This window comes from Euprymna scolopes, chromosome 39 (genome assembly GCF_053919585.1).
Source record: "Euprymna scolopes isolate OS-2025 chromosome 39, ASM5391958v1, whole genome shotgun sequence".
Classification (NCBI taxonomy): domain Eukaryota; kingdom Metazoa; phylum Mollusca; class Cephalopoda; order Sepiida; family Sepiolidae; genus Euprymna; species Euprymna scolopes.
In genome coordinates, this window is record NC_136520.1 from 69,566,156 (window position 1) to 69,586,014 (window position 19,859).

Sequence of the window (19,859 nt, forward strand, 5' to 3'; positions counted from 1 at the left end):
TTGAGTTAGACATATGGTCATATTTTAATCTGAAGAAAATTCATCTCCTCGAAAAGTACTCTAGATTGGAACGAATACATTGAGGACATTGCGAAGGCTGTGGCAAGGAAGGTGGGCTCACACTGAAGAGTATCCTGTACATCTACATTCGCCCATGCATCTGGGCTGGTGTCTCTCCCTCTTGGATAGAGTCCAAAATAGTCTCCAATCTAATAAGTCCCGTTTTGTCAACTAGACTCTAATCCCTGTCCCAGCACTGCAATGTTGGATCTCTGTGTCTGTTTTATAAGTATTTTAATGGAATGTGCTCTGATGAACTCGGTGCACTTATGCCTCCTCAACCTATATATCCCGAACATACCTTCTTAGCAACAAAATCACACCCCTTCACTGTTGAAGTCTCTAAATGTCAGAAAGCTTTCGGCTCTAATAGTTTCTTCCCTCAAACAGCTAGACTTTGGAATTCCCTTCCTGCTACCTGCTTCCCTAACTGTACTGATATGCAGAAGTTCAAATGTAACATGAACCAGCATCTGGTTAATCTTTCTTAGGCATGGTCACAAATAGTAACCCCTTACGTTCCAGTGGCAATATGCCTTGTTTGGGGTAAAAGTGAATTAAAAAAAAAAAAAAGATAAAAATAAAAATTGCCTCAGTCTGAAAGAATCTCTCCTTCAATGACTTTTGAAACTATTGCACCAAACATTGATGTTTGCTTTTGACTTTGCAGAACAATCAAGTTTTGTAAATACAAAGGGAAAAAAAAGCAATAACATCAATGTTTGGTGCAATAGTTTCAAAAGTCATTGAAGGAGAGATTCTTTCAGACTGAGGCAATTTTTATTTTTATCTTTTTTTTTTTTTTAATTCACCTTTACCCCAAACAAGGCATATTGCCACTGGAACGTAAGGGGCTACTATTTGGGACCATGCCTAAGAAAGATTAACCAGATGCTGGTTCATGTTACATTTGAACTTCTGCATATCAATACAGTTAGGGAAGCAGGTAGCAGAAGACAATAAATTTCCTTTACAATCAAACCAAACAGCAATATTTGAAGATATAAAGATCTTAAAGCATAGAAACCTTTTTTTATAAAATCACTGGATTCGACATTAAATAATCTGAAAAAGATTGACATGCTGTTAAGCAACCAAACCAACTTTCCCTGATTCAAGACAGAAAAGATGAAGTGCTGCACTAGAACAGATACTGCACTTCACTCCTAACCAAAAGGCTAAGATCAGTAAAGAATTCACTTTTTGCTTTGCATAGAGATAGATTAAATAATAAATTTAAATTTATTCCTGAATCTGTGCTATTTTTGGTTTGTTAAATACTTTGTGTTAAGCAAAATAAACGAACAATAGGTGCCACAAGCCAACCAAACAGCAAATGTGAAACATGTAAAACCACGTGGTCCGCTGCTCGACAACATGCCGTATGCCAATGTCGTATGCTGGGGATTTCTTCTCTTCCATCTTCTCTTCACACATTCTGTTGTTTCATATTTGCGATTATCGAGAGGGCGCCTATGAGTTCACAAGTATAAAACAATGAAATAAAATAAAACGAAAATTTTGACACAGTCTGCAAATATTAGTTGCACTTTGTGTGAGTGATACCATCGACCCTCTGCATGCTAAGATCCACGTCTGCTGTCGAGGTTTAGTGAAAACTCTTGATCTGGTCCAGGCTGCAATTTGCGTTCAACTGTGTCAAACTCTTAACTGTCCTCAACTGTCACAAACCCAAGATTGTCAGCAAACTGTGCTAAAACTCATTGCCACTCTTCAAAATACTCGCAAACTAACTCTAAATATATCTCTGGTCCTTTTGTTTCCATTCAACACCACACTTTGAGTCGTACCTCAGCTTTCTTTTGTGTGCCTTGGTGAATAACTTTTTATTCATTTGTTCTGCTGATAAACTTATTTCCTTTTGTTATATTTCTTTTTTTCTTTCTCCCTTACTGCCTAACACTTGGAAGAGTATCATATATATACTATTTATTTTTTTATTAGTGATATAAGCAGTTTTGAAATGCTGCTTATTTAATTTTCACTTCCTAAGCTGTGAAGGGGGTTATACCCCCCCCCACATTTTTTTTTTTTTTTTTTTTGATGGGATGTATTTTTTATTTTTTTTATTTATTAAATATTCAAATATTTATTTTATTTAAATATTTTTGCATGTATAAAAGTTATCCATGGACACATGCTTCTGGGTATCAGCCATCATCAGCATGGCTACACTTTTTATCACTTCTAAATACAAGATCTGTTGTTACTTTTTTATATTAACAATATAAGCAGCTTTGAAACATTTTATTTAAATTTCCTAAACAGTGAAAGGGTTACCTCCCCCCCCCACTTTAAATTTTTTTTTTAATTTATTAAATATTCAAATATTTATTTTATTTAAATATATTTTTAAATATTTGTACATGCATAAAAGTTATCCATATACACATATACTATTAGTTTTTCAAGGATTGCAAATGTCCTTTGTTTCCTATAATTTTCATTGAAATTTCTTTTTCTCCTGATTTTTTCTTTAATTTAAGCATTATCCTTCTCAAATTATGAAAATAAATGATACTAAGACTAGCATCTGTAAATGCATTACATACATAACAAATGAAGAAAAAATGGTGTCTGGTTAGAAGCAGAAAGACAAAAAAGAAAAAAGTGTGAAAGATGAATCATTTAAAAAGTACTTTTATTGTGGAACTTGTATGTGCTGTCATTTTTTTATTATTTTTTTTTTTTATTTCCTGCAGTGCTGACGAAGTTCAATCAATTGTCAGTGGTAAACTAGCGTTGAAGTACGCTGGTCCTGACATTGATGCAATGAAAAGCATTGCTCAGGCCAGCCACAAGAGATCTTTGGCAGACTTCCAACAGGTAATGTTAAAGAAAAAATCTCTACTATTATATAAAAGTCACTTTGTGTAAGTCCCTTCCTCATAGGTTCCAAAACGGTTGAGCCTATCTTTTGCCAATTTCACACAAAACTAATTTATATGTCTGGCAGTGTTCTTAGATATGTTTTGTACAGAAATTCATCCGATAAGTATCAAAAATGGAAAAAAATCCGATCTTAAAAATAGCTTTTCTCTCTTATAGATAAAAAGAATACAGGGTAATATTTTATGCTACACCAGCCAAGGGAGATAATAAAATTTCAACAAATCATTTCTTAAAAAACAGATTATAATCTGGAGATATAGCTTAATTGTAGAGCATTTAATTACAAATTGAATGATCCCCTGTTCAAGCCCAGGTGTACCTCACCATTTTATTTTAATTTTTTCTCATTAATGAATTCAATTTATGATAAAAGAGGTACTATTTAGAATTGCTGCAAATCATTTGTTCGTTTGCATATTTTAAAACTAAACATTAATCAGAAGTGACTTTTCTAGGGCATTCATTGGCAAGCCCAGCTGACATATTGTCAACAAACACAGACGGAGTTTAATGAACAACATTATCATTATTTTTATTTTTTTTTTTATTGTTTTTGCAAATTAATTCACTGGGCAAATTATTCCTCATAATATATAATAATCAATTATTCATACGCAATCTGCATGAATTAAAATATCATGTTTAAGCATATTGTACAACCAAGCTGCCAGCAAGTGTACAATATACATTGGAGTTGTGTGCTAATTCTCCTAAAAAATAAAAAATAATATATTACTAGTTTTAGATGATTACATGTAAACAACCTGAAAAAGTAGACAGTAAAAAAAAAAAAAAAAGCAATATTTTTTTTTTTTATTGTCACCACTTATCAAGGCATAGAGGTTACTTAAGGATATGACTTAATGGTACCGTGATGATCAGTAGTATATAAATTTAACATAAAATAATCATCCAGTTCCAGACCAGATAACATTTTTATTTTGACTCCAATCTCTCCCAATTGATTTTTTTTATCTTGAAAGGACATTTCAGATTCCACCCTCTATTTCATTTTCTCCTATGTAAGTCCCATTCTCTGTCCTTAAAAATATTATCTGGTCTGAAAGTGCATGATCATTTTACGTTCAATTTATTTTATATGTGAAATTGATTTCCCCAAAAGTTTCTTTCAAAGAAATGTGGAATACAATACTATAAAGCTACTTCCCTGTTAAATACAACATGATTGTTTTTAAGTCTAATATTAGCAATTATGTTAAAAAAATTGTGACTGATGGACAAACAAATAAAATATTTATTTATAAGATTTTTAATAATTCATTATTTGAACACTCCTTCCATTTTTTTTTTTATTTTTATTTTTATTTTTTTTACAGACGAAACAGGAATTTAAAAACCAACTTTCTGATGATCCGATTGTCAAGTCACATCTTGCAACTTTGTATGATAATTTGCTGGAACAGAATTTGTGTAGAATTATCGAACCTTTCTCTCGGGTCCAAGTAAGTAAAATCAATTTTGAGACTTTTCTCCTAACATAATAATTTGAACCTACAACCTTTCTAACAAATTTCACTCTGTGATCCATCAGCAATGGAATATATTTCTATGCATATAGTTTTTTATATTTAAATTTCATTCAGAAAAATATAATTTTTCAAAACAAAAATTTATTATTTGAACAAAGAATACAATATCCAAAGTAATTTCCTTAATCCATGGATTTTCAATGTAGGCTTATCTATGTCATGGATCTATCAAAATGTGTAAAGCTCAACGTGTGTGATGGAGCTTAACCCTTTATGACTTGAATTATGATGTAGATAATTAAAATAATATTTATCATTAATTTTAGTTAGTTTAAAAGGTAATGATATTATGATTGTCTTCAAACTGAAAAAATTATGAAGCTCAATAGTTAAACTATCACGGATAATTTTTGCATTTCATAAACTTACCTTGATTATTATCTATAATGCTTGAATAAAGTGTGTTTAACGAAATCCTCCACTCTCTGAGACAGATTGCAGCATACTGAATATAAGCAATGGACTATTGCAATCTGGAGGTATTTGGCATCTACCAAGATTCTGAACTAATACGTACAAGGCGTGTTTAAATCAATTCCCAGTTTATTTATGCTGTTATATTAATTTATTTACAACTGAACGAATTAGTTTAACCAGGTCATAAAGGATTAAATATAATAGTAGCAATTATAGACAAGACAAAACCATATATTTATATACATAGATTTATTTGCCAATGTAATAAGGAAACAATAATTAGGGAAGGTGTATATGCTCTTTATACCCGACGGCATTTTGAGGACGCTAGGTTGCAACCTAGCCCTTCTTTTAATGAGAAGTGTTAGGCTTTGAAATACCTAGGTGTAAAGAGTATATAACTCCTTACCTGATTATAGTTTTTCCATATGACATCGACAAATAAATCTATGTATACCAATATATGGCTTTGTTTTGTTTATAATTGCTGTTATTATAAATAAATGATATGAGCCATTTATTGAAACTCCATGGTATAAAGAAAAAACTTTAATTCTTTGTATTCCTTGTCAAATAATAAATTTGTTGTCAAGTATGTGAGTTCCGTATAGAAACGGTGTTTTAATTTGAATAAAATAAAATATGCATCAAGTGCACTTGAAAGCCAAATCACAACGTAATATTAGGAAAATAAACAAATATTTTAATTGTTTGAAACTTATAACATAAATATATTTCAGAGCTAAACTCCATCCTCAGTATGTTGGGGTTTTTTTTTCTTATCTTTTTCTTGCCATGTTGTATAGTTGAAGAAAGAAAAGTCTGTAAAGAGCCGTGTGTTGTATCTCAACAGTTTTGAAATGTTGGAATAGTGTGTAGGCAACGCGAAAATAACATCAAGGGTGTGAGTTCCATATAGAAACGTTGGGAGGCCAGCTGAAGATGTGATTGCACACTATCAAAGCCAATATCAAACCTAGCTCCGGTCCAAAGGTTTACGGTGTTCACCTCTGGTCCTGGGACTGGCTGCTCATAATTATCTTGGCAGCTGTGGACCGTCATGTGTGGTGTATGTTCATTCAGGATGCTATGTGTTCTTTGGGAGGAGCTGGCTTAATCCATTCTGTGTGAATGCTGCCAGGTCAAGTATACTGTAAAACAAGTTAAAATTGAATTTTGTTGAAAAAAGTATTTTTGAGACTATTTTTCAAAAATCAAAAATTGTATTTCATGATTTCTTGAGCTGAATTTGCTTGTTTTATATATTTTATAAAAACTTTATGTAACTATTTTTTGTAAATTTTCTTTTCATGTTGAGAAAGGTTATTATTCAAGACCCCCCCACACACACACACTTTTAATACAAATTGTGCTTCATTTTAATCCATTTTTTTTTTGTTTTTTTATAACTTTTCACTGTTTCATCTTTTGTAGATTGAACACATTGCCAAAATTATCAAATTACCACAGGTGAGTTTTATTTAAAAAAAAAAAATTTTTTTCCGTGTAGAATCTGGATTTTTTGACTAAATTTTGGGAAGGGGTGTGTAAGGAGGTTCAGTGCTTGGCTTTATGCTCTTATCTGTATCCCTTTCTGCCTAGCAGCTGGATATTTTTAGGAGAAAGATGATAGCCATTTCAGCTCAAGATATGTTTTTACAAGCAGAACTTCCTGGTGTTGTCCGGTGGCATGAATAAGAAAATAGATTACAAAAAAGTTATATTTTACTTTTAAAACTTTATTATTTTTCTTTCTCACATTTTTTTTTGAACACACCTTAGATTCACTCTTTTCTGTTTACATTCTCTCTCACACTCTTTTATCACTCACTCTTTTGCCATCCCTCTCTCTCTCTCTCTCTCTCTCTCTCTCTCTTTTGCCATCCCTCTCTCTCTCTCTCTCGCCATCCCTCTCTCTCTCTCTCTCTTTTGCCATCCCTCTCTCTCTCTCTCGCCATCCCTCTCTCTCTTTTGCCATCCCTCTCTCTCTTTTGCCATCCCTCTCTCTCTTTTGCCATCCCTCTCTCTCTTTTGCCATCCCTCTCTCTCTTTTGCCATCCCTCTCTCTCTTTTGCCATCCCTCTCTCTCTCTCTCTTGCCATCCCCCTCTCTCTCTCTCTCTTGCCATCCCTCTCTCTCTCTCTTGCCATCCCTCTCTCTCTCTCTTGCCATCCCTCTCTCTCTCTCTTGCCATCCCTCTCTCTCTCTCTCTCTTGCCATCCCTCTCTCTCTCTCTCTCTTGCCATCCCTCTCTCTCTCTCTTGCCATCCCTCTTTCTCTCTCTCTCTCTTGCCATCCCTCTCTCTCTCTCTCTCTCTTGCCATCCCTCTCTCTCTCTCTCTCTCTTGCCATCCCTCTCTCTCTCTCTCTCTTGCCATCCCTCTCTCTCTCTCTCTCTCTTGCCATCCCTCTCTCTCTCTCTCTTGCTTCCCCCTCTCTCTCTCTTTTGCCCCCTCTCTCTCTCTTTTGCCCCCTCTCTCTCTTTTGCCCTCACTCTTTCTTCTATCTTTTTCACCTATCACTCGCTCTCTCACTCTCTGTCCTCTACTCTCACTTTTTCATTAAAAAGTAATCAACATATTTTCAATGTTCTTATTCAGTAAAAATGGCATCAAGTAATTATTTACCTTGAATAAAAAAAAACTATTTTAACTCCTGGTCACCTGAAGTGAATGAGTATTGAAGTATTTTTAATTTCATAACTCAAATATGATTAAATATCAAAGTTTTGTAAGTGTACCTTTAGTAGTTTCTAACTTTTTGATAGACACACAGACAAACAGAAAAGATGATTTTTCTTTATATAAAAGATAGATTGAACTATGGAATATCCATTCTTTAATTACAAGTGCTCCTAGCTGGATCATCCCCACTTATAATTTTTTAACGGCATTCACCTGGGATGGATTTTGCTGACTTCAAATGAGTTCACTGAATCAAGATGTTCAATCCTAAAACGAGCGACAGCTGAGTCTTTGACATACTTCAGCCGTTCTTAGTCTCAACAATGAATACAAAAAAGTACAAAAGCCAGCTCCATCTCTCTTCATGTTGCTTTTTGGGTTTTTTTATGGAAAACGTTCCAGACAGGGCATGAAGTCGCTTGATGTTAGAAGCTAAAAATTAATATTTATCTCTTCAAAGTCTAAAATTATCCAATAAATGTTACACTAAGTGTTACAAATAAGTCTAATATACAACAATAACAAATAAGTCTAATATACAACAATAACAAATAAGTGTTAGATGGATAGTCCAACCTACAAAACAGCAATTCTTTGTCCAAAACATCACTCATGAAATGTGGGGACTAAAGGACAAAATATGGTTACCTTTGTAATTCCGTCAGCTAGCGGGTGTGATTGGGATCACCAACTTATGGATGTATTCCTCCTTGAAGTGTCACAGAATTTGGGATTTGGTCGTAGAGACATATGCCTCGAATGCAGTATATATCATCGAAGTGTGTGCAAATCTTTGTACGGGGGGGGGGGGGTCTTGCAGCTGTATAGCAATATTGTGAATTCTCTTATCTCATCAATTTTGTCCAATGTTTTGTCAAGACCACAATCTACTTTGAAAAGCAGTACAAAGCTATGCGATCTCAATCAATGTAGATTAATCGAAATCAGAACTTTTTGGGGTATCGAAATTGGAAAAATTTGTGCCTATTTTCCAATGCTAAAAACGATTCTTTTTATATTTTTATAAACTTAATTTGCTAATGATAAATATCTATTGATTTTAAACTACTAGTAAAATAAAATCAAGATCTATAGATCACACCCTCTGTATTTTTATGTTTGTGTGTATTACATGGGTTTTTACAGTAATCCAAAAATGTTAAATATATGAAAACTATAGTTAAATATTTAGAGATTTTAAAAGAATCGAAATCTGGGAAAACATTGGAATCATTTCATTACTAGTTTCGACTGAAATCTCTCAACCTTTATTTTATCCATTCAGATTTTTATCTTTGTTATTTTTTATCTTACAACATAATTGGTAATGTTTCTATGAAAATCACTATAAAATAAGTTTATGTACATATCTCGTCTTTGGATTCTATTTATTATGTAATACACACAGCAAGTTAACTGCTCAGTGTTGCCAACCATCTTTTATTATAATCATTATTATTCAGTAGTGAACCCTGGTGATGGTCATTGTGAGAACTCCCAGTTCTCACAATGACCATCACCAGGGTTCACTCATGTGATGTTCCTTGGAGTTTGAGTGACAAGTTTCTCCAGATTTCCAGTGCTCTCCACCTCTGTCGATAGCCAGCACACGAGTTGTTTATCCTTGGTCTTTCGCCAGTAATGACCAATGGTATATCTTGGGGTCTGTGTGGCAAAAAGCCTCCCTAAGGTCCCAGTGCTCCCCGCACTTTCCCAGTGGAGATCTGATTAGTGCTTTTCCTCATCGGTCCGTCCAGATCTTTCATAACTCTTTGATAATTCATCTGATGTATATGCCATTATTAATAATAATTTTATCATCATTATTATATAGCATCAATAAAGCAAGATTTCCCTCATTTCAATTTCTTAAAATCCGTTAAATTTAAGCCCCAAATTTTAGACATTTTTCTAGAATCAAAATCATTTCATGGATTTTCATTAAAATCTGAATAAGGATTCTAGATGTAAGGTTTAGTAATGTTTTTAAAAATCTTTCTGTTGCAAAACTGTTTTGTTTGGTGAATTCATTTTATTAACAGAATACCCACCCTGGGACAGGTATTTTGCTATTTAACAATAAATTTATATTTTTAAACAATGTTTTTTTTTTTTTTTGTTTTTTTTTTCAGGATTCTGTAGAAAAGAAACTTTCTCAAATGATTCTGGATAAAAAATTTCATGGTAATATATTTTTTAAAATTTAAATAAAATTCGGTAAAAGAAATTGATTTTCTCAATGTAAAAAAATAAAAATAAAAAAGAAAGATTCAAATTATTCAGAACTGTTCTAAAAATGTTTTTTATAAGCTAACCCTAACCTGCCCAATTGTGTGTTTTTTAATTTTGTGTGTGTGTGTGTGTGTGTGTGTGTGTGTGTGTGTGGAGGGGGGGTCAATCAAAGGGAAGTAACTATGTATGGACAAATACAATTCAGTATTTTCATTATGGAAACTTAAAAAAAAAAATGGTTGTCAAGAATTTCCCCTATATCAAAAAGCAGACAGAAAAATATTTTTTATTTATTTAACTGTGATGAAACGCAAATATCATGCTCCAAAAAACATGTAAATTGATCAAGTAGTTTTATTTTTATAAAGAAAATCATCTTTTAAGCGATTATTGGGAATTCATAGGCACTACAACATAAATCTAGTATGAATTATTGTTGAGTTATCTCTATTTGTTTCTTGAATTTTTTTTTTTTCAAAATTATAGGCAAAATAATTACTCCTCAGATACTCATAAAATTTGATTTTCTTATTTAAAAATAAAACTACTCGATCAATTTACGTGATTTTTGGAATATGATATTGTTCTTTCGTTATGAGTATGTACATCATACAGATTTGTCTGTATTTTTGTTTTTAGATATAGGGAGAATTCTGAGTAAGAACCTCCTCAAAATATTTTCTTAATCTTGTTGATTTATGACTTTCTTTCTTTCTTACTCTTTGTAGGTATCCTTGACCAAGGTGCTGGTGTATTGATCGTATTTGATGAGGCTGCAGTTGACCAAACGTATCAGAACGCCTTAGCGACTATCCAGAATATGGGGAAAGTAGTTGATGCACTTTATAACAAAGCGAAAAAACTTAATTAAATTTCTACCTCTTTTCTTTCAACATACACTCGTATTTCTCCGTCCTTTACAAAAATCTTTGCAATCAGGGATTTCTGTAAAGGCATGCAGATGAGTGGATATTGTTTCTTTAGCCTTTGACATTATTTTTTTGGTCATCTAAGCGTGGTCTTAATGACCGACATTAAGGTCATCATATCACTCTGCAAAAACAAAACAAAAACATTTTGAGTAAATAAAGTTAATTATAATAAAATTGTTATCTTTGTTTCTCTCACATACAATGTCTACGTTATCTTTTATCGGTTCTTGTCCAGAATTCACCCTATATTAACAGAACAAAAATAAAGAAAAATCTTTATGATGTATATGTTCATGATGAAACAAAAATATCATATTCCAAAAATCACATAAATTGATCAAGTAGTTTTATTTTTAAATAAAAAAAATCAAATTTTATGAGTAACCAAAGAGCGACTGTTCTGTGCACCATTTTGAAAACAATTTCAAGAAACTAACTTAATAATTCAAACTTGCAAGATTTATGTTGTAATGCCTATGAGTTCCTAATGATAATCTAAAAAATTATATTCTTTATCAAAAAGAAAACTACTTGATCAATTTACGTGATTTTTAGAATATGCTATTTTCATTTCATCATGTGCAGGTACATCATACAGATTTTTCTTTATTTTTGTCTTTTAATATAAGGGGCATTCTGAACAAGAACCGAAATTTCTATTAGAACACAGTGACCTCAAAATATATCACTCATGGAATTATTCGGTCGAAAGATATTTTAATTCATGCAGATTACGTATTTATCATTATAGAGACAATTCTCTATTGATTATTATATTGTACCTAATATTTGGTAGTGAGATCGAAACTAAAAAGAAATAACTTTGGTGCCATCAGCTAGAATCATACCAAAAACATACAACTCTCCACTCTCATTCCTTTGCCTCTGAGCCATGCACATATATATACTAGCAGGACCTGTGGAAATTCCACAGGGGACTCCTTCATATGTAATATATTGATGTTGACATTCTGCAAATGTTCAGCATAAATGGAGATGTTCTGATATTATTGTAGCTTTTTTGTTAAAACTGCAAAAGTATTTATCTAAGCTAGCAGGGATGCTCGGTGTAGCCTGGTCATAAAGTACACTTAAATATGATATTTTAATTCTTGCAGATTTTGTCTATACTATTATAGAGTTAATGTTCTATCGATTTTTATATATTATAAAGTTGTGATTTAAAAAAAAAAATATATATATATGCATATGACTTGGGTACAACAGCTTAAACCAAAACCAAAACTTATGAAAAAAATATGTGTGTGTGTATATATATATAACCTGAGTTCCTTCAGTTATAATCGAAGCTAAAACCAAAATTTATGAAGAATTCTTGGTAAAATTATTTATAAAAATAATAAATGACTTTAGTGACATCAGCTATAATCAAAACCAAAATTCATAAAGAATTCTTGGTAAAATTTATTACAAGAAATGGAAGTCCGTAACAACTAATTGTTACGGACTTCCATTTCTTGTAATAAATTTTACCAAGAATTCTTTATGAATTTTGGTTTTGATTATAGCTGATGTCACTAAAGTCATTTATTATTTTTATAAATAATTTTACCAAGAATTCTTCATAAATTTTGGTTTTAGCTTCGATTATAACTGAAGGAACTCAGGTTATATATATATATATATATATATATATAGAAAGATGTAAACGTGACACTCAAATAACACATGCAATCCTATTAATATATAGATTCCTCACACATATTTGTATATAGCCCTGAGAACGTGTTCTTTGTTATTATATTGGGGACACTAATGTATTCTTTTAATACATGTGTTTAGTTTTATTTCCCTTTTGCATAAATAAACACTATTATTGAACTTTGGTGAAAACTGTCTGAAAAGTGTTTGCATGGCTCAAGTTATTGACTGAAAAGTTTTAATTTTATGGCGTTAAAACCCTTGCAAGGCTAGAATTACTTGTTCTCTAACTTCGGCTGAATATAATATACAAGGAAGATAACGTGCTTTTTTGTCTTAAATTTAAGAAATTCCGTTCTGTTTATGTCTGGAAAATTCCAAACAAGACTCATTTTTGGCACACTGTTCAAAGCATAGATACGTTTGATCCGACGTTCCTCATTTATGAGGCCTGGTGAATATTTCCATCAAATGCCTTCCAAAACCTTAGCAAGCTTTCTATAGATTGTCTCCTGAAAACAGTTGCATAGATTTTCAAAGGCAACACGAATTAAGTAACATTTACTTATAATCATTGCTCAAACATATTTCTCTATGGCCATGAGAAAGGGTGTTCTTTCGTGTTACACTAAGGGGGGGGGGGCTTTGCCCAGTAGTATATTACGCTTAAATATATTTTAATTTGTCCAGATTTCGTATTTATTATTAAAGAGTCGTGATTTCAAAAGAAAAAAAAAATATTTGGATGCCATCAGCTAGAATCAAAACCAAAAGCAAAACTGCAGCATTCAAAGCTAGTGACGTCACCACTGTACCAACGTGACACGCGTATGAACTGATTAAAAATAAATTAAGGTGAATTGTACAAAATGTATAACAATTTTTTTCAATTTTAACTCTTTTTTTTTTTTTTTTTTTGACACCTTAAAATTTATTTTAACCGGTTAAAGACCCATAAAAGAATGGTCCATAAAAAAAAAATCAATCATTTGAGACCCCCTAGAGCTGCTCTGCGACTTTGTTTCAAAAGAAACAGAGTTTGAGAATATGGAGACAGACAAACAGACAGTGAGTTTTATAAATTAGATTTGAGATTTTAACGTATTCTTTTTAATACACGTGTTTATTGTTATTTTCCTTTGTATAAATAAATACGATCATTGAGTATTCGGTGGACACAAAGCAAAGGTGGACAGGTCAGACGTAGACTGAAATTTATTTGACGTTTCTGAATTCTTGAGATGAGAATTGGTTATGCGTATTATTTGGATTCATCGGACTACTGTTCTCGCATCTTGAGTGTGATTTTTCACAACGTTTCGGTCGATGAAACATACGATCTTCTTTACGTTTATTTTGTCAAACTCAGGAATGTTTGTCGAATTCGGAAATTTGGATGGAATTTTTATTTACTTCACAGAAGTAGCATGCTCTGGTTCCATCAGCCATGACTGGATAGAAATCCTAAGTAATTCACAATTGTATTGAACCTTCAACCTTCAGGAGAATATCACTTTTTACAATTGATTTTTCCAAGTACTCTAACCACTGCGCCACGGGTCCTTGCAGACAATTCTAATACAAATTTTAGGAGCCTTAAACCTATTTTTTCTAGTTGTAAATATCACTAATTATGACTATATATTAGCGTGTGTGTATATATATATATATATATATATATATATATATATATATATATATATATATATATATATATATATAAAAATTACAAATAAATTTACCAAAATGATCCAAGATAGTAAAACTAAAGTATATTATATTTTTGGATTTTACCGTCATTGGATTATTTACCTTTCACCAAACTATCCATTGACGTGTAATTACCTTTTTCTTCACCATATTCCCTCTGCTTCACTTTTTATTTTCAAGTAAGATCTTTGACTTACTTGCAGTTTCATGAAATACTTTTGTATGCAAAATCCGATCCCGCATTTTGCTAATTATCAAGTGTTTCCTTTTCAGATTAAATATGTTTTTAACTCTTTTTCAAAGTGTTTTTTAATGTTTTATTAACTGTTGGCTCTTATATATATATATATATATATATATATATATGTTTTTTACTTATGGCTTGTATATATTATGTATTGTTTATAATTAATGGTTCCCATATCATATTTAATTCTATACTAGGTCTAATTAATAATTGGTTATCTCCCAGCATATGTGCTGCTTCTGGTCAAGAGTTTGTCATCTGTATACCGAAAGCCAACTTTCATTGGACAGTACCTAAACATCAACTCCCACCATCCATATAATGTAAAGAAAGGAATCGTCCATTACCTGCAACACTGAGCACAAGCAATATGTAGTAACAGCAGTGTATATCAAGAGGATATGGACAGTTTAAGAGAGACCTCCACCATAACAATTATCTAGAGAGCATGACACAAAAGGACACCACTCAAAAACTCACCAGTTTGTAATACCATATATGAAGAGCTTGTCTGCAAAACTTCAACGAATATGTAATCCATATGACATTAAGGCAGTATTCAGAAGTGATTCAACTCTACCGAAACAGCTTGTGAGAGTCAAGCCCTCACAGAAAAAATCATGACTAAAAACTGCATATGAAATCCCATTTAAATGAGGAAAACTACAAAGATGAGATGTCGTCCACTAAAAATACGGTTAGAAGAATATCGAAAAGCCATAGTACGTGGAGAAATTAAAAAAAATTCTAAAATGTTTTCACATAATCACCTAAAAAGTATATCAATTGGGGGATTAGCAAAGAGTGTTAATTTAAAGAAAAATTTTTTGGTCATACTAAAAGTATCAACTGATATGTTTTAACTTCATTTTTGCTTTTAAAATTATTAAATTCCATTAAAATAAGATTTGTTTTCTCAAAAGAACGTTCAAAGATTGTTTTTACTAAATATGTACGACTAAATATCAATGTACGATCAATGCTCCACAATTGACCGAGTCAAAAGCTGCAGCAATATCAATGAAACAGACAATGGTCTTTTGCTGATAGCACCAACAATATTGTGTGTGTGTGTGTGTGTGTGTGTGTGCCTCTGGGGACAGTCTCTACCAAACTCCTCTCTGAATTTTGGTCTACAGATTTATATATAGAGAATTTGGACCAGTAGAACAAATTCGATTTGGTTTTTAGCCGGTAAAATAGCTAACAGGTCAAAATTAAAAAGAAAACATTAACCTTGGCAGGAGTAAGTTGACTAAACCTGTTACTTCTGCACCTGCATAAATATACAGCTGTTTTAGGTTAAACGATGTTACTTTTTTGCAAACAATGTTACTTTTTTTGCAATTTTTGTGTACGTGGAGATGCCCTTTTCTTTTCCCTGCAACCTCTCTCCCACAGAAGAGACGTTGCAAGCCTGTCTTTGTTTTATCGTTACTTCCATGGCAAGTGCTCGTCCGAGCTTCAATCTCTGGTCCCCCCCCTCACCAATCTATCACGATAAACACCCGTCTAGCTGAAACCACTGTCAATAATTTTCCCTACTCTTTATCTGTGCCTAAATCAAAACATAGATTCCATAAACAAAGCTTCTTTCCTAGAAGTGCACGCCTGTGAAACTCTCTTCGGTTTGCCTGTTTCCCACCTGACTACAACTTGGATGTTTTCAAGTCCAACATAAACAAATTCCTGATGAACCGGCCTCTCAAGTAAGACACTTTATCAAATCTCCAATACTAACGATTACTACGACCCTATCCCATTGATTACTGTACACGCAATAATCCTTATCCCCGAGTGGCTTCTAGGCCTTGATCTGGTGACCTCCATGTAAAAATAAAAAAAAAAACGTATGGAATTAGGTCATATGGTAACAGATAAGATTGGAGAGTTATATGTTTCGGTTTGGATTCTAGCTGATGGAACCCAAGTCATTTTTTTTCTTTTGAAATCACTATTATATATAGGATACAATTTAATAATCAAGAAAATTTTTTTTAATAGACTATAGGTCAGAGTGGACCTGGGAGCAATGGCAATTAAAGAGTGGCTCCACACTCCCCAAAGTCCGCAAGCTAGGGCTTCACCATCGGATATAGTTTAAGGTCATATTTAGGATCATAATCAATAGTGTTTTGGCTCTGTAATAATAAATACAAAATCTACAATAATTAAAATATAATATTTAAGTGTATATTACAACCAGGCAACTCCGAGCGCCCTCCTAGTATATATATATAATATATATATATATATATATATATATATATATATATATATAAAATAACCTTGTCTATGTGTTTTCAGGACGGTCTTTACCAAACTACTCTGTCAATTTTTGGTCTACAGACTTGAAACTCAATATATGGAGTAGTCGGAAAATGTGGAACAAATTCGATTTGTTTTTTAGTTCCTAAGAAGTAAAACTTGAAAAATTCGAACTTGGCAGGCATAAATCGACTTAATTTGTATTCTCCGTGCGTATGTAAATATACATTTATACGGTTAAGTGTGTTAATTTAAAATGTGTTTTTCGGCCATCCTTAGAGAACTAAATATTTTTTTTTTTTTTTTAGATTGTAGTTGATAATGGTAATCAAAGCACATTTTTTTTTTTTTAACTTTTAAAATCATTAATATGTATATTAGGTACAATATAATAATCAATAGAGAATTGGCTCTATAATAATAAATACAAAATCTGTATAAATGAAAATATATTTTAGCATATTTTAGGACCAGGCAACATTGAGATGCCTACTAGTAACAGATATTAGCCTACCCATTGGCCCTTAAAGGAGAAGACGAAAAATGTTCAAAATAAAAGGTGATTTTGAGATTTTATTGTCTTGAGAAAGCATTATTTTTAAGTGATGAGTAAAACAAGTAAAACCCAAGAAGCCTCCAGAGCACTACTGCAAGCACTAATTAAAATTAAGGAGGCCCTACTAAAATCACTAATAAAACCAAGTTTCTAGCTTCTCCGCTCTTTGAAGAGAAAGTATAGTCACTGTGCACTGGTTATCCAACCTCCAAAGGGGGGTTATTCCAAAAGCCGTTCTTAACATGGGGAGGTTGGGAGTGTTTATTCCAAAAGGGATTTTCTTATTTTCAACCTCTCCGTAATCAACTTATTATAGATAAGTCTTCTGGTGGTTCCCCAGTGCACTTTCATCAAAAGTATTTTTTAAGTAAGGACTGAAAAAAAAAAAATCGTCAGAATCCACAGGAGCTCTACTAAAAGCAGAAAATATAAATATGATTATAGTTGTATGTTTATATTTAAACCAGTTTTTTTTTTTTTTTTTTTTTTTAATGCAACAAGGTTAAATTCTATTTATTTGTAAGGAAAACACGTTAAAATAAGTTAAAACTAAAAAATACTGTTGACCTTGTGTATGCTTTGAATAGCAGCAGTGGCTTTTAATATCGGACTTAAGACACGGTGACCATGAAATAGGTAAACAGACAAATTTTTTGAAACCGGAAGTCAGAAACCAGATGGACTGTTTAAACGCCCAAGCAAGCTGATCTGAGTTTTATAATTCTATAGATTTATTGGCACGCATCTACTGAGTGAATCACAGACTTGCAACATTGAATCTTTGCTTAACCAGACCAAAACATATCATATTACAAAGTCTCTTGGCTTAGAGCCCTAGAGGACCTACTCCGTCCAGAGAGACACTGACCCCAACTACCAAATACCTCTTATCAGAACCGACTGCCTGCTCTCTAATGTCCAACTCTCATTCATGCTCCTTCTCCTCCAGGATCTCTTCATGTCTAACTTACTATGGCCTTTTGTTGGCAGCCATTGTTCAGCTTCCTAGAGAAGACATCAATAGCCAAGTTATCTCCGGAAATTGCTCTCAAAAAGCTGATCCCATTGGGCCCTTTCCATTAAATGAGGCACTTATTTTTTTTTAAACAAAGAGAATATCTCTTGGGTGGTTTGACTATAAATCTATTGTTCTCTGTGCCTCCTCCCCCTTTTTCTTTGGCCAAGCATCTAATAACTGCACCATTTGCCACTCACATGCACCAGCGAAACATGCTACACTGCACATGCTTTCTGCCACTTGACACGGTTAAGATTCGGATTAAAAATTGTTATAAAAATAAATACAATTTAGGCGCGCAGTATGATTATGTTGGCGCGTGAAAAATAAAAAATAACTCCCACGCAAATTCCGGTGTGACCTTATATCTTAAATCGACTCAAAACGAGCGGATGTAGTACAGAGCACCCCACGTGATGTTTCCGTCCAATGGGATTTCTCCAAGGACATTTTCCTAAACTTTTCTTTTTAAGCTCGCTGGGAGCCGGTCCAAATAGTATTTAAGCACACACAAACATCAAATCTCTCTCTCAACTGCATTCTCATTTGGACGTTCCACGTGTGTTACTATCACTCTTCCATCTTCACCACTCCGCGTGCTTCATACAATTTCACAGGCGAACATTACCTATTGCCTCTCTTAACATGTTTTAACATATGAACAGTTCAACAAAAAAAGACATTCTCCTTTTTTTTATACGAACACTTAAAAAGGACTTCTAAACTCATTATAAAGAGAATTATACTTTATTTATTAATGGTTGGTTTCTGTGAATAAACCTCCGTTTGTTTTGCATGTAAGTCTTATTTTTATTTTTATTTATTTGTGGAGGAAGTTAGTTCCTAAAAAGGCCTGATGATCCCCACAGTTTACATTTACAACTTGATGTTCTAGGATGGTGGTTGCACATAAAAAAGATGATTCACCCAAGCATACAGTTGACCTGCCAAAGCTGAATGCTATCATCATGAGGCTGTCTCACCATAAACCATCTCTTTGCAATCCAATAAACTTGAAAAACCATCCTGGGTATTAAGAACAGCTACTATAACCTTCCCCTTACTCAAGTCACACAGGATATCACATCCCGTATGGGTTGCCAGAGGGGAGTTATGATAGCCATTCCATTATCAAATAGGGCAGACACGTTGGGAAATTTTTTTTTCTTACTAATGAGTTAGCATTTATAAAGGCTAAAAGCCACTAGAGAATAAGGTTTAAAGAGATGAGTGGATTGTTAGTTTAATTTGTTTATAAAACTCAAGCTTGACTTTAATTTTTTTTTTTTTTTTTTTTAAATATTTTGCCTGTATTAACAACTAGCCTGAGTACCCGGTGTTGGCCGGGTGTTTGGAGATGTGTGTTAAACAAAAAAAAAAAATGGTAGTAGGCAGACAGGCATTACGAAGGAGGAAAAGAATGTGGAAAAAAAAAAAGTTACGTCTTTGCTGTTGCATCCATTGCCAAACCGGAAGTAGCAAATGTTTAAATTAAGGCTAGTCAATCGAAAAAAAGGAATGACTTGAAAATATCGGCGAAAAAAAGCGACCCTTTCCTTGTAGAAAAGTGCCCAGTGGAGGGTGAAGGAATTAATGTTTTTTAGCCAATT

At 32.8% G+C, this 19,859-nt stretch overlaps 1 protein-coding gene across 1 annotated transcript in view; it reads left to right on the plus strand.

Moving 5' to 3' along the window:
* Positions 1 to 10,962, plus strand: part of LOC145263842 (26S proteasome non-ATPase regulatory subunit 11-like) — a 30,583-nt gene extending 19,621 nt beyond the window's left edge. Inside the window, exons 9-13 of the mRNA XM_080120916.1 lie at positions 2,784 to 2,907; positions 4,311 to 4,436; positions 6,375 to 6,410; positions 9,757 to 9,808; positions 10,585 to 10,962. Coding sequence (XP_079977042.1) covers positions 2,784 to 2,907; positions 4,311 to 4,436; positions 6,375 to 6,410; positions 9,757 to 9,808; positions 10,585 to 10,727 — 481 coding nt within the window. The 3' untranslated portion in view covers positions 10,728 to 10,962. The remainder of the gene's footprint in view (positions 1 to 2,783; positions 2,908 to 4,310; positions 4,437 to 6,374; positions 6,411 to 9,756; positions 9,809 to 10,584) is intronic.
* Positions 10,963 to 19,859: the final 8,897 nt, after the last annotated feature.